At 47.7% G+C, this 16,044-nt stretch overlaps 1 protein-coding gene across 1 annotated transcript; it reads left to right on the plus strand.

Annotated features, from left to right (window-relative positions):
* The first annotated feature begins 265 nt into the window (after window positions 1-265).
* Window positions 266-9,132, plus strand: ANKRD60 (ankyrin repeat domain 60). Its single transcript, XM_034787600.1, is given in 6 exon segments — window positions 266-308; window positions 406-461; window positions 464-701; window positions 2,196-2,326; window positions 5,009-5,174; window positions 8,256-9,132. Coding segments are annotated over 6 exon segments (948 nt in total). The 3' UTR covers window positions 8,570-9,132.
* The last annotated feature ends 6,912 nt before the right edge of the window (window positions 9,133-16,044 follow it).

Below are 16,044 nucleotides of genomic sequence, written 5' to 3' on the forward strand. Positions count from 1 at the left end.
CAGCCTTCACCCTGCTCCCCAGTGAGCATCTTAGTACAGAAAGAAGGAACCGAGTTGGCTGAGTTACTGCTCCCAGCAGGCTCGCTCCCTCTCCCCTTCCCTGGCTGCCCTCCAGTCAACTAAAAGCTCTTGTCATCCTCAGTGAAAGTTGGGGGGGGGGTGAGACTGAGCAAACAGGCCCCCCTTTAATCACACTGCATGTGCCCTGATGGAATATATGTTCAGAGGAGCTATGATGACACACCCATGCCACTGTGATTGCAACATGACATCATACTTAAGCTGCCTAGCTAGCTATTATGTCACATGTATGGTGTACATCTGAGCCACGTCCTTCATGCTGCCCAGATGTATTATGACATGCTAATGCTGCCCAGGTAACTTCACCTGGAGGGTGTTTAATAGCAACAGCCCATTGGCAGGAGGAGGGAGTGGCCACCGCCAGGTCCAACCCCAACCCTTAGGTGGTACTATGTTTTGGTTCAACCCCCGCTCCAAGCGGGGAAAGAGCCACGAAGTGGTCCCAAGCAGCAGTTTGCCCCACCGGCTCTTCAGCATCACACTCCACCTGGCTGAAACTAGTGAGACTTTCCCGTTAGCTGGGTGCTACGGCGACTTGACTGTGTTGAAGCTGAAGCACCATCTGGAGCTGCTGACTGGCATCCCCCTGCATTTCCAACGCCTCCAGTACCTGGATGAAGGTGGGGACTTCTAACATCCTGGGGGTTAACAGTCTGGGGTCCTTGCCACATCTGGTGTCCCCGGTACCTGCTTTAAGGTCAGGAGCCACCCCTGTCAATTCCAGTGACATTAGTACCTGGATGAAGATCCGAGACCTTCTTTCTTTTTTCCTACTCCATTCCTGGAACCCATCTCTTGCTTCAATCCTTAGCATTCTCTCCTCCAGCCCTGGGATGCCCTGCAGGGCTTGGAAACCCCACTCACCCATAGCTGCTTGGGAGCTTTCCCTAATGGATGCCAGGACTGAGCTCTCAATTTTGGCAGAATTTAACCTTTCACTATTTTTTTTTAATTGCCTAGTGCTCAGGGCCGGCTCCAGGCACCAGCCGAGCAAGCTGGTGCTTGGGGCGGCAGATTGAACGAGGCGGCATTCTGCCCAATCCTAGGGCGGCACGGCCGCTTATTATTTGTTGTTGTTGTTCTGCTCCAGTCGCCCTGTAGGGGGCGGCGGAGTGGAGGACGGGAGTGCCCTGCATCCTTCCCTCCCTGCTGACCGGAGCGGAGCCCTCCCGGCAGGTGGTGCGGTGGGAGGGGCCGCATGGCAGCGCCCCGCGGTAGCCCTGGCCGCCCCCCCCCCCTCTCCCCAGCCCCCCTGCTAGCCGGTCCCCCTGCACTGGCGCTCCGGCGCACAGATCACTGTGGGGGTTTTTTGTGAACAGAGTGCAAACTGAAGCAAGACCCTCTTCTTGAGCCTGCAGAAAGGCAGCTCAGAGCTTTGCCAAGCTGCAGCACCGTGAAACTAACAAGATTTCTGGTCAGTTTCCCTGCTGCTCTTTAGAACCCAGTGATAACTGTCCAGAGTTACTTTTGCTGCACGACTTCTTATTTTTGGAGGGTTTATACAAATGTTTGTCAGGGATCCCCTCCTCAAAACCCACCTGTACCTTAACACCCATTTCAAAACAAACAGTTCCTTCTCTCCCCGCCCCCTTTATTTTTAGAATAAAAAGCAAACAGTGTGTGACACACACATGCTCTGTATATATTTTGACTGTATCCCTCTTTACCTCTCACCCTCCCCCCACCATTCTACCTTTCATATGTTACATGCCGTTTTAGGCCCTGATCCTTCAATGAGCTCTGTGTTGAAATGGGTCTACTCACATGGAACTTTTTGCAGAATCAGGGCTTTAGATTATAAACTATTCCAGGCAGGGAGCCTGTGTTTGTGTTTGTGTTTGCACAGCACTAGCACAGTAGGGCTTTGATCCTGGCTGGCGCATCTGGGTGCTTTTGCGACCTAGTTCTCAAAACAATAAATGAGCAAACTGCAAAGCCAGCTCAATGTTCGGTTTACTAGAGAAAAACCAAGAGCTTTTCAAATGGATGATATCCACCATCTAATGGTCTCATAGCAAGGGAATCTCTTCAGTTGATGTGCATATTCATTTCTCTCTTAATAACCCAGGTCTTTGCAAATGCTGTCTTGACTTCTTGTTTTTCATTCCCTCCAGTAGATCTGCCAGATGAGTCTACGTTTAAGTACAATGATATTGTCCCTGGCGGAACAATTACTATACGCATCTGGCGACAAGATGGCTGGGGGCTTCTTGTGGCAGCTGCTGCTGAAGGAGATATTACCCAGGTTGATTCCATTGCTTTTGTAAACGATAGGTCTGCTTTGTGCAAACGCTCTAAAAGGGGGATTGTGAAAAGATTCATGTACTAGATGAATATCTTCAGAGAGCAGCAAATAGTGGGGAGGCTATCTATGGGGTTCTAGGTCAAAACCCAATGAAAGGTTGACCACAGGAATACTCCAGGACTTCAATATGTCCATTCATTTCTGAGGGAAGTTTATGGACAACTGGGAATCCAAAGAGGATGAACAGCTTTGGGAAGGAGGGAAGAAGTTAAGGGGAGAAGATCTTTGATGCAGTTGGTTCACTTTAGCAGCCAGCCCGCTTGTTTTGGTTAGCTATGGCCTTAGTTGTAGTGGACTTCCTTCTGTCGCCACTACAATTTGGCTTTATTTTTGGAAGTGGTATTTCCCAATTCTTTTTCCTGCGCACAGTCATACTACTGTTTGATCAATATACGACCACATGGGAGAGTCTTTATTATTCTCATTGCAAATTGCCACTATTTTAAATATCTCTTCTCTTCTCTTCTGACACTTTTTATCACCATGCTTTTCCTGTGGGTACCAATAATAATAATACTTGGTATTTACATAGCACTTTTCATCCATATATCTCCAAGTGTTTTAAAAAGGTGAGTAAACCTTTATTATCACAGTTATAGCTAGGGAAACTGAGGCACACAGGATATGTGAGTTGCCCAAAGTCATGTGAGTCAATGGCAGAGCTGTGAATATAACCCATCTCACGTGGTCCTTTATCCACTGACTCCTGAGTAAGGACCATAGGCTAAGGACTCCTTCAAAGCTCATGAAGCTTCCAAAATCAACGGAAGGGAGGGACTATTGTAGCAAAATCGGCATCTTCTCCACAGTTCCTGGGAGTTCCATTGGTCTGCAGCCATACTATCTTGAGCTGTGATCTTTGACTAGCTAAGTAGGCTTTGGCTGGGTCAGTTCTGAGAGGGGAGATCTCTGTGGAACACACAGTCTTCAGTGATACAGAAGATGGCATTCTTCTCTCTGGAATTAGTACTGAACCAGGGTCTGAATTAGAGGGTAATGTGCTGTAAATTCAAGGTCCTGACTAGCTGTGGTTATGAAATATCCCAAGGCATGTTAGGAGGGCTCTTTACCCAGTTGTCTTGGCTAAATTCCAACTTGGCTAATTACATTGTGCTCATCTACATTTCCACAACTGGTTGACATGGATACAGAGGTGTCCTTCACTTCCTGTTTTACACTGTTGTGTAATGTAGCAATGCACTGGTAAGTAGCTGCTATGTTTTGAGCCAGAGGTGGCTGTATTTCACTGTTAGGTAAACTGAGATTGGTTATAGTGTATATGTCAGTTTGAAGGCCTGATTCTATGTTCCGTGTGCACCCAAAATTCCTACCAATCCTGTATTGGCTGGGCAGGCAACATAGGAGTGGGTCACAAATGCTATGGTGTCTTCTGAGATGAAACATGCAGTGTATTATTTTATGCATTATACTTTTAGCTGGTCAAAAAAATTCCTGTAAAAACTTTTTTTCGCCCCAAAATTGGATTTTCAACTAAACGACCCTGAGAGTGCCAGGATACGTTACCTCCCTTCACCAAGAGGAATGACGATGGTGCCTCATTGGAGATCTAATCTGACCAGGCAATCCAGCCTATTGAGCATGAGATACCTAAACTACAACTCCCATGAGGCACCATGGCAGCTTTTCAGAATTGAAATATTTGGGCTTTTGATTTTTCATCGAAAACTCTAAAGCGTTCTGTGGAGGTGGATGGGAGGGTGTAGTGGGGTGGACACCTGCTTCTGCCCTGAAGGGCTTGAAATCAGCCCTGGGAGAGGGCTGAGACTGTGAGGGGGCTGCTGCTAGGAAAGTAGCAAGCCTTGGCTGATTGGGGAAGCGGCCGCAGCTGGGCTGGGAGCCAGGAGCTCAAGAGTCTCTCTCTGCATTCAGAGAGAGAAGGGCCTGGCTGCCGGGAGCTAGAGACAGGGTACCTGAGTGGAGCAGGGCTGGGGAAAGGCAGAGGAGCTGGGGAGCTCCAGCCTGGAAAGCCCCACGCTGCGGCCTAGCATAAGGCCAACCGGTAACTGGGGGTTGCAGAGGGCAGCCCAGGGGTAGGCAAAGGCAGCAGGTACAAACCCAACCTTGCCAGCGATGAGTAGGCTGATACTGCAGTATGTCCCAGGGCGTGGGGGCTAGATGATGATTGGCAGTAGCCTTATACTGAGGCGAGGTGGGTGGGGGTTTCCCGGGGAGGGGAGACCCTGAGAGAAAGGGGTTACTGCCAGGGGGCAGCACCCCAGCTAACAGGGCACCGGGATCCAGGGAAGGACACGGGGGCCAGAGGACAGGCGGATCACCGGCCTGCAGAGGGTGCTCCAGAGCTGGAACAAGGTAATTCCTGGAAGTCACCAGCAGGAGGCGCCGCAGGGGTGAATCCGCTCCTCTACGGAGGAGAAATCTTTTCGGATCAGCTGTAATTATAATTCCACCTACCAGAAGATCTGAAGACCCAAAGTCTTCTAGACTTTTTTTTCCTGGTTCCAATGCTCAAGGGTCACTTTAAGTTTAGAATGTAAGACCCTGTAGTTTGAGTCTTTATAGGTATCTACACACCTTTAATATTGGAATTGATTGATTGAATAATCGGTCAGCATTTGTGTGATGTTTTCATTTATTTTCCAGCTAATAAGTTTAGGAGTTACAAAGGGATCCACATGCAACACTCCAAATTCACAGTTACTGAGACCAGAAGAGAAAAGGGAATGGATCGCGCACCGAGCATTTGTGGCATTGTACGTTGCCAGCCACAGAGGTCACGTTCCAGCTGTAGAATTTCTCCTGGAAAATGGTAATATTCATTCATTTTTAAGGGGCCCTTATGATCATCTGGACTGATTTCCTGCATAAGGCAGGGGTAGAATTTTCCCCAGTGATTCCTGAATCAAGCCAAATGCCCGCTTTAGTTCAAGCGCAAGTCAACTTTTCTACCTTCTAACCCAGGGGTAGGCAAACTATGGCCCTGGGACTGCATCCAGCCCTTCAGACGTTTTAATTCGGCCCTCGAGCTCCCGCTGGGGAGCGGGGTCTGGGGCTTGCCCCACTCTGGCGCTCCAGCCAGGGAGTGGGGTAGGGGGCTTGCCCCACTCCATGCGGCTCCCAGAAGCAGTGACACGTCCCCCCTCTGGCTCCTATGCGTAGGGACAGCCGGGGGGCTCCACATGCTGCCCTCGCCCCAAGCGCCGCCGCCGCAGCTCCCATTGGCTGGGAACTGTGGCCAGTGGGAGCTGCAGGGGCGGCGCCTGCAGAGAGGGCAGCCCGCAGAGCTGCCTGGCTGCGCCTCCACATAGGAGTTGGAGTGGGGACATGCCACTGCTTCTGGGAGCTGCTTGAGGTAAGCGCCACCCAGAGCCTGCACCCCTGAGACCCTGTACCCCAACCTCCTGCCCCAGCCCTGATCCCCCTCCCGCCCTCCAAACTCCTTGGTCCGAGCCCAGAGCACCCTCCTGCATCCCAAACTCCTCAGAGCCTGCAACCCCAGCCGGAGCCCTCCACCCTGCACCCCACCCCTTGCCTCAGTCCGAACACCCCTCCTGCACCCTGAACTCTTCATTTCTGGCCCCACTCCAGAGCCCCCATCCCCAGCTGGAGCCATCACCCCCTCCCGCACCCCAACCCCCAATTTCATGAGCATTCATGGCCCGCCATACAATTTCCATCCCCAGCTGTGGCCCTCGGGCCAAAAAATGTGCCCATCCCTGATCTAACCCATATATAACTTCACCATCTGGCTGGTCCTATGAAAATTGACAATGAAAATAAGACCAACCAGGGCAGCCCTCTGTAGGGCATGCGGAAGATGCTGCACATGTCCTCTTTTTGTGATGGGCTCCCTGGAGTCCTCTTAAGGTGAACCTTGGTGACTCCGAGGCTATTGACTGGCTCCTCAAGACTATTTAGCTGTCGTTCCCCCCCCCCCCTTACTAAACCTAGCCTTGCTTGTCTATCAATATACGGGAAATCACACACTCAGCCATGTGCTTTGAAAAGCCAGATGTTTCGTCTCAGGTTGTTCCCATACTGAGCAAAAGCCGGGCCAGTCAAACACCGTTTTTGTATTTTATTATATCTTCATATGACACTAGGAGTCTGATCCAAAGTGCATTGGAAAAAAATGGGATCCTTTCTATTGGCTTCACTGGGGTTTGCAGGCTGTATGCCAGCCTTTCTACTTCAGCTGCCAGTGTGCACTGTGATCCAACCCCTACACTTTCCCATCTGTACTGCATGAGTATTACTCCATCACTGTTTTGCTTCTGGTGAGGCAATCTCCATCGTTAACAGCTGTGCTCAGATCCTGAAGTCTATTGCTTTAAACCTCAATAAATACTTGACCCCACCACTGAAGTTAGCTAGGAACTACATAGAATCATAGAAGATTAGGGTTGGAAGAGACCTCAGGAGGTCATCTAGTCCAACACCTTGCTCAAAGCAACACCAATCCCAACTAAATCATCCCAGCCAGGGCTTTGTCAAGCCGGGCCTTAAAAACCTCTAAGGATGAAGATTCCACCACCTCCCTAGGTAACCCATTCCAGTGCTTCACCACCCTCCTAGTGAAATAGTTTTTCCTAATATCCAACCTAGACCTCCCCCACTGCAACTTGAGACTATTGCTCCTTGTTCTGTCATCTGCCAGTACTGAGAACAACCTAGCTCCATCCTCTTTGGAACCCCCCTTCAGGTGGTTGAAGGCTGATATCAAATCCCCCCTCACTCTTCTGAAGACTAAACAAGCCCAGTTACCTCAGCCTCTCCTCGCAAGTCATGTGCCCCAGCCCCCTAATCATTTTCGTTGCCCTCCTCTGGACTCTTTCCAATTTGTCCACATCCTTTCTGTAGTGGGGGGCCCAAAACTGGATGCAGTATTCCAGATGTGGCCTCACCAGTGCCAAATAGAGAGGAATAATCACTTCCCTCAGTCTGCTGGCAATGCTCCTACTAATGCAGCCCAATATGCCGTTAGCCTTCTTGGCAACAAGGGCACACTGTTGACTCATCCAGCTTCTCATCCACTGTAATCCCCAGATCTTTTTCTACAGAACTGCTGCTTAGCCAGTCGGTCCCCAGCCTGTAGCAGTGCATGGGATTCTTCCGTCCTAAGTGCAGGATTCTGCACATGTCCTGTAAAGTGCGGGAATTTGTGCCTACCATTCAACATTTGCCTTACACATTTTACTGTCGTGAATCTTATAAATGATACATTGATTCAGTTGGGAAAATGTGGTTCTTGACATTAAGGAGACATTAATACAGTTTAACCTAGAGTATTAACAAATGGCACTGAAGAGCATCCCCGATGTTTTTATAACATGGCCTCAGCTGGACCTATCCAGGTTGTGAATCCATGCAACACAAGAGCAAAGCGTGAGTGGTTTACTCATGTCACCCAAATCCCCTAAATGGAAGGACATTGCTTTACCATCACTGACATGTCTTACTGGGGAGCTGCTAAGAGGCGAGGAAAAGGATCCAGCAATGCTCTTCCGGTCCAAGGTTCTCACACCCAACCTTGATAAAGATGGCTGTTCCCGTCCTGATTATCATCCTTGTAAAGGTTTGATCAGCCATCAGGAGCTCCAGAAAAAAATCTGGTTAAATAATAATTCTTCATGTGCCCTACATGAGGCATGGGCAGACTCTAGTGCCCTGAACAGAACAGGTGTATATCAGTTCTCAGACATGATGCTACCCAGAACCAAGGCAGAGAGAGCATTTGGCCTGTAGATATTTGTTCATTTAAATAAGGGTGATTTATTCAAGATCCTTTCTTAAGGAGGATTTAATTTTCACCGTCCTTGAACATGCCAAGGGACGTGCATTCTCCTCTTCTGGCTTATTGGGTTCTGAGTGTGCATTATCTTCTCCGCAGGTGCAGATTTGCATGCTAAAACACCACTGGGGAGGACTGCTCTTCATGCTGCCACTGTCATGGGCCGATGTGACTGCATCGATCTGCTCCTTAGCTGGGGGGCACAAACTTCTGACCCAGACAACGAGGGACAAAGTGCAGTGAGCCTAGCCCGCCTCTGGGGCCAGAAGCAAAGCGAACGCAGACTGTTCCGTTTCCAGTGGCAGCAGAGAGCAACTGGCAGCACGTCACCCTCACCAAGTCGGAACTTACATCAGAAGTTGGATTCCAGGGCACAGGGGTCTCAGTCACGTGCTAAAATACACGTGGGCTAATTTATTTAGTGCTGGCCAGTTTCAGGGGACAGTCAATAATTCTCCCAGAAAGCCACATGTTAAATATTGGGGTGGGGGGGGAATCCGTGTGGTTCAGATACTAAATGAGCTCTTGTGTTGGTGATGCTGCAGCCTCGATGACAGAAGGCTTGACAGCACAGCTCCCAGACACGTTCTTAATTTGTAGGTTATAGGGATCTGGAAAATTGTTACATACCCGTTTAATTAATACACTTAGTAGTGAGACCTCAGACCTGCCTGTGAACTCACCTTGGAATGCTCAGTGTTGGGGTAATTTTCTGATGGTTGGCACTAGGTTATGACAGTATTGTCTAGTGGGTGTATCAGAGGGCTAGGAATTAGGACTTCTAGGTTATTAACTCCGTTTTCCTGCTGACTTTCTATGTAATGTCTGGCCGGTCACTTAAGGCTTGCTTTATTCAGACATGGGGGGGTTCTCTTCCCATGACTGTATGTAAATCAGGTATGCAGGCGAGTGGCTAATTATGGTCACTGGCAGGTGCAATCAGGATAATTGTGCATGGAAATTAGACAGGCCATTGGGTCCCCAGCTTTTTAAACAATTAGGTCTGGAGGAGGGTGGGTTTTCAAAAGCACCTAAGGGAATGCCACACGCAACTCCCATTGACTTTCAAGAAGTGCTGGGCACCCAACTTGGATTCATTAAGAAAATCCCATTTTAATTTTTGGGGTCCCATTTTTCAAGAGCCCACTGCCAGATCTTTCAAGAGCTCTGCTCCCATTTAGGCACTTAAATAAGGGGCAGATTTTCAAAAGTGCTCATCCCCCAGCAGCTCCCATTGAAAATCTGCCCTTCAGGGTCACCAAAGAGCTCCAGACCTAGCAGCTTCTGATTAGGCAACAGCCGTGGTTTTCAGTGAGTGCCGAGCACTTCTGAAAATCTGGCTCTCTGCCTTGGTAGGCTCTATGCATACCCGGGGCGCTTTATAAATGGTAACAAAGCGATTCATTCTCAGTTCCTTGTGTCCAACCAAAGTTTTCTTAATTTGCTAACGGGAAAGCACAAACATTTCCAATTTAAATAGCATGTGAGTGGATTTCAGAGTCAACATCTAGGTGTTTTTATGCCGAGATGAAATGAGCATATCCAAAATGTGATGGACAATGGTGGACTGTTATGGATCATTGCTCTCAAAGCAACATGTGAATCAGGAGCACCTGTAAGACACTAATGCTTGTGCAGGGCCAAGGTCCTCTGTGGGTGGGATTGCAGCTGTAGTGTTGGACTTTGAGTTGACTCCAGAGTTTGTACCCAGCTCTGCCATGGATTTTATTGCATGTCCTTGCCAAGTTATTTGGGGTGGGATCCGTGAAGGGACTGGGATATTGCAACTCTAAGCAGCAGCATCACCCTAACTTTTAGGCACATAGTAAATCACAGAAACAACACGTGAGCCTCAAAGCCAAGTTAGGTGCCTTGGCTCCCTGTACCAGGATTAGGGAACCCTCTGCTACAGGTGGCAGAGGCATTCTCTCTCTGGCCCAATGACTGTTCACTATGGATAAATACTGAACTACCCTGGGTTCAGTTCCCCTGCTCCAATCACTGGTTCATTATTTATCCACAGTGGAACAACGGAGGGAGCCCCTGGCCTTCCCCACAACGGAACATCACATAGCTCAGCTGTTAGCGCACCCTCCTGGTAGGTGAGAGAGGGAGGAGTTGAACCTGAGTCTCCCACCTCCCAGGTGAGTGCTCTAACCACTGGTCTAGCAGTTTCAAGGTGGGTGGTGCTGGCCCCACCTCCTCCTCCTGGATTTTGAACAGGGCTTGATCTGGTAGGTGTGTTCAGAAGGCAGCCTACTGGATTGGTCCTGCGCGCAAGGTAGGTGACCAAATGCCTGTCTTTCCCTGATTCATGGATCGCTCTGGGGCTTAGTCATCCAGATGCATGAAGTGAGGCAGCAGTCTGCATGCTCAGAGGCAGGAACATAGGTGCCTGGGACACTTTTTACATTGCAAACGTAGGCACTGAGGGTTTGTCTACACTGCGATAAAAAGACCTACGACACCGAGTCTCAGCTGACTCAGGCTATGGGGCTATAAAATAACAGTGTAGACGTTTGGGCTGGAGGCCGGACTCTGAAACCCTCCCCCCTTGTGGGGTCTCAGAGCCTGGGCTCCAGCCCAACCCCGAACGTCTATGCTGCCATTTTCTAGCCCCACAGCCCAAGCCCTGTGAGCCTGGGCCAGCTGTGGCTGTGCCGGTCTTTTATTGCAGCAGTGCATCTTTAGGTGCCTACAGGGTTTGGTGGGAGTTTTGTGATTCACAGGGAACCCAAAACTGGGACTTAGATGCCCAAGTCTGGGGGTTATGGGCCTTAGCACTTCTGTGGCTCCTACCCCTAGAGTCTGATTTCTCAAAGACACTGAGCTCTGGCACATTTCATCGACTTCGGAGTCTGTTGTGCCCGCTCATTCCCTCTAAACATCAGGCCCTTAACCTTTCTCTACCATATTCACCCCATCTGTAAAACAGGGATACTAATTCTTACCTACTTCACAAGACTCTGTCAGGTTTAAATAATCCATGTTTATAAGGTGCTTTAAAAAGCTATGGGTAAAAGGCAGTGTGCGAGAACAAAGCAGCATTAGTGTGCTGGAGACACAAGATGGTGATCCGATCTCGCGTTCTTTCACACTCATTCCGTCCCAGGGGTGACCACACTACAAATACACGGTGGGTGGAGAGATGCATGGAGAAATAGAGCTTATACAGCTGAGAGATGTATTTCCAATTTCCAATGCAACTACATGAGCTCAGTTTTACTTTATAAATAGTTTCCCCTCCCCCCACATTTAAAATGTGTTTCAACCTCAAGGAAAAGCTCCAGGTTTTTTTTCAATCGTATTAATAAAAGTTGTACGACAGAAATGGCATGATATGGAATTAGGTGATCATTCTTAAAATTCACAGCAGAGGGCACTCTGGGATCAGACATAATGATACAATAGGTCACTCCTATTTAGAAACAGGATTATTAGTAAAGCCTGTGTTTTCATAGACTCATAGGACTGGAAGGGACCTCGAGAGGTCATCTAGTCCCATCCCCCGCACTCATGGCAGGACTAAGTATTATCTCTAAACCATTCCTGACAGGTGTTTGTCCAACCTGCTCTTAAAAATCTCCAATGATGGAAGATTCCACAACCTCCCTAGGCAATTTATTCCAGTAATTTGGATGCCAAAACATCCTTAGTATTACATTTGAAATACCGGAGAAGACGTTGATGTTTAAGGAAGCAGACACACTGTTGGTGTAATATTGTTTGCCATTCATGTTGGGGGAAAAACTCACTTTTTAACTCACTTCATTTATGATTCAGGTATATTTTTATTGTTCCTGTCTATCGTAAAACAGAACATGCTGAGTTTGGGGGAGACTTTCAAAGGCGGCCAACTCCCATCGACTTTCTGGACCTAAGTGACATATGTGCCTGTGAAAATGCTATGTGATAAGTTCACATAGCTTCCTGTGTTGTTGCTCTCGTGAAACAGTAAATGAAGGTTCAGATGTTTAAAACATTGGGTGCATAATTTGTACGTGGGGGTAACTACCTTCATTCTGGTAAATATTCCATATTGCTTACACCAACCAAGCATAATTCTAACAATCTGAGCATGGATTTTGACAATCCAAGGGCTCCAAAGTAAGTGTTTAGCGATGTTCTGCTCTTGAAAACAAAAAAATAATTTTAGTAGGAAGTGAGATGGTTTCCTGGAAACCTTTCTCTGTTCACTCTGTTCCTTAATACTTCAAGGTTTAAAAATGCAGTTGTTGTAAAATGACAGCTTGACTGGGAATGATAGGCCCTACGTTATATAAGTGACAATCAATGGAGCTGATATAAAAGATGTTGCTGCCGGCATTTTGCTGAGTAGTTGCATATTCCAAGGGAGAATATACAGCTGGTGTCTCTGGAAGTCCTTTATCCTTCCCTTCTTTTATCTGCATAGACTGTCATTTAATCTACATCCAAGATCCTAGAAACATGCAGATGATTTGGAGCTTTTTCTGAACCGTTTGTGGTCTGAGGAATGATAACCGGTGCATTCACCTTTGGTATCAGGAAAGACCAAACGGGGCTGCTGAATCCACAGAATTACCAGCACCTTTTGCAGTTTTTGCTTTAACTATTCGAAAGAACAAAAATTCTAGCTCAGTGTGGATGAAGGGAGCATGTTGCTTGTTTGATAATTGGGCAGTGAACCATGCCATGATGCTTATCAATACATAGATATCCATGAAAAAGAGCATCTCGAGGGGTAGAAATCACTAGAAAGAAAGTGTGTTCTAGCAGCTAGTGAAGGGGCTGGAGTCTAGTTTCCTGGTTGCTGTTCTTAGTTCTGCCACTGTTTTATTACACGATGTCAAACATCTGTTCTTGGGTCTGATTTACAAACATCAATGTGATTCTGTATAAAAATATACAAATGCATTGTGCGCGTGGTACAGCTGTGTACATAAACTGGTTACCTGGGCAAATGGCAAGGTATATCTCTAACTGGCCATTTATACATGCAAATACCTGATTTGCTAGTGCAACTATGGTATCAATGTGCAAATTTGGCGTGCAAATACACATGTATTTTTGCATGCATTCCTTAACCTCTCTTTCCCTTTCTGTAAAGTGGGGATAGTAATGCTGATCTACCCCACAGGGCTCTTGCGAAGCTTCATTAAAGTTTGAAAAATGCTTTGAGATCCCTGGAGAAATGTTGTTCTAGAAGGCAAAAGTGAGATGATTATAAACAAGAGGCTGCAATCCCTAAAACACAGGATTAGGAAACATGCAATGTCTGCTTTTGCTTCACAATATTAAGAAATATGAAGCAGCTGTTTCCGCTGGATATGAAAGGCAATAAGAGTGTAAGTTAATAGTAATGACAAGCACAGCAATAACCCATCACACTTCCTCTGTGTTACCAGCTCTACTCCTTTCGCTGTGTGGGAAGGGCCTCTCCAGTGCTGCCTTGGGCCATCACGTTGAATGTTTTCACTAGAAGCTTGATAAAGCGAAGGTTCAGAGATCCTGAAATATCTGACCCTTGCTATTTAGGAATAAAGTTACCTTGAGCAGTACATGTCCTACAAGTCTCCTAATTGTCACCCTCCGTGCCATTTGTTGGTGAAATTTTGCAGTGTGTTCTGGCAGTTCCTCCATATAGGATGCCCTAGAGGTTTCTTCTTCATTCCCATCTGCTCCAGAATTACATTTTGATCTTGCTTATATTTGTTGTGTGATAGAATTCCTCTTTTTGGTCCAAATTCCTCCTATGTGGATGGTGCAAGTTAGCAGGATCTTTTGGCACAGTTGTTAAAATCAGTTACTCTCTGACCTCAACAAAAGACTCTCGTAGCTAATGGCATTGCTCAGAGGTTCTTTGTCACAGCTGCATTGACAAGGTAAAGTAAGTGGGATTAGGCCTTAAGTAAATAACAATGCACTGAAATGCAGAAGCAAACATAGCTGAAGAACACAATGTCACTGTTGGAACTGGAAGTTGGCTAAGCTGCATGGGTTAACCCTCCCATGGAGTACCGAGTACAGTACCATGGAGAGTGAAGCAATGTGGTAACCTGGCTGCAAAAAAACAGGTCGCTCTCTGACTCCGTGTAACAGTATCGGTACCCACTTCTCGCAAATGCCCCCTCTCTGGCTGATACGTGCCTGCAATCTCAGTTTGGAATGGGGCAGCACCCACCTTCCGTGAGCACCCCCCCTTCTGGTCAAGTGTGAGCCTTGGTCTTTCATTGGGATGGCACCTACCTCTCGCAAGAGCCGCCCTGGCCGATGGTTCTTTCATTGGGTCTTCAGGGACTCAGCCCTCCAGTTGAGTCACACACACTGTCCCCCCCGCCCCTTTTTGGGGAATACAATCTCTAGTTCTTGCTCACGGTGCTGGAATGGGGCCGTAGCACCAAGGCTTCCTTCCTGGAGAGCTCAAAAAGGCCCATCTCGGTGCCCTCAGTTGGTATGTTCTTTTTGGCAGCCCTCCTGGGCTCAGTCTTTAACCAGACCAGCAAGGCCCATCACGGTATCCTCACCCAGTCTGGCTAGGTTCTAGGCTCAGTCTGCCCTCCCTGACCTGTCCATGGTTCTGCTGCTCTTCCAGCCAGCCAGGCACCCAGTCCTTCCTCTTTGAGCTCCAGGCAGCAACTAACTGCTCTGCCTCTGCTGCTTTCTGTCCCCTGATTGGTCACTCCAGCAGCCTCTCTGATTGGCTGCTCCCCTGCAGCCACTCTAGGCTGCCTGGAGGACTTCCCTCTGCTCTTTCTGGGGTGGGGTGAGGCCGGGGCCACAACCTAGTCCACCCCATCACACTCGCTTTCATCATGAATATAGGACATGTTTAGATACAGAGGTCCAAATCCTCCTTTCTCTAGTGGCCCCTTTAAACTTCTCTGGTGGCATAAAAGGGGCTGAACAGCTAGTGCATCTGGGCATAGGGAAGTACTCCCAGCATAGGAGGAACCCCAGTGTAGCATGGCAGCTCTACATCAAGTTTCTACATATGTGCTCCTGCAAAGGAGACATGGCCAGGGGGAATGGCCAGAGCTCTGACACCTACTGGGCTCCTACTAGCTTGGACAGACCAGAGAAAGTCCAGTTAGGAAACAGGTGAATCTATAAAGGTAGGTAATGAAGTCAATATGACTCGTAATTCCATATAATCTAAATCAACCTCTTCTCTATACAGTCACGTGTCTTTCTGTTTGTCTCACCTGCTCCCATCTGTTGTGTTTCCCACTTACCTCTGACATCACAATCGCACCTCTCTGCAGTGACCTGTTCCATGGGAGACTTGTTTCTGGGGGTCACAATTCCCCCCAATCAGCAGTGAACTTTATGGTCCCAAGGGCGGCTGCAGCAGAGGGGATAAGAAAGATAGGACAAGGTTCCTTTGCATGTTACAGGCCTAGCCACCTGTTAATTTTTTTTACTGATACCAGCTAGCAAAGGTACCACTTGGTTGATATCAGTGCATGGACACACTTTTTCAAGGACTGTACCAGAGATAATTAAACATAACAGTAAGACCCCAATACCTCCACCAAAATCTCTTGAGCTATTCAACTATAATAAGCAGAGAAGAGTGGAAACCAGGCACACATGAGTGGAGGGAGGTAGATCTCCAGAAATTGTTTTATTAAAAGGTAATTGAGGCTAACCACATCCCCTCCTTTTCCTTTGGCTGCCTCAGCCAACCCAACAGCCTCCCATAAGGCTACTTATCATGATATGTATCAGGGGCAGATTTAAATGCGAGCATCTGTAAATGGAAGTGACATTAGAAATCAGCTGACTTGCTCTATTCTTATGTCAATAGCTTGAGCCAAAAGAGAGAAGAGAAACATTTGGGGATTAAAAAAAATCAAGTTGTGATATTAAAGCAGAGAATCTGTGTGACTAGAGGCCCATAAAACTT

The sequence above is a fragment of the Trachemys scripta genome, chromosome 12 (assembly GCF_013100865.1).
Source record: "Trachemys scripta elegans isolate TJP31775 chromosome 12, CAS_Tse_1.0, whole genome shotgun sequence".
In the NCBI taxonomy this organism is placed as follows: domain Eukaryota; kingdom Metazoa; phylum Chordata; order Testudines; family Emydidae; genus Trachemys; species Trachemys scripta.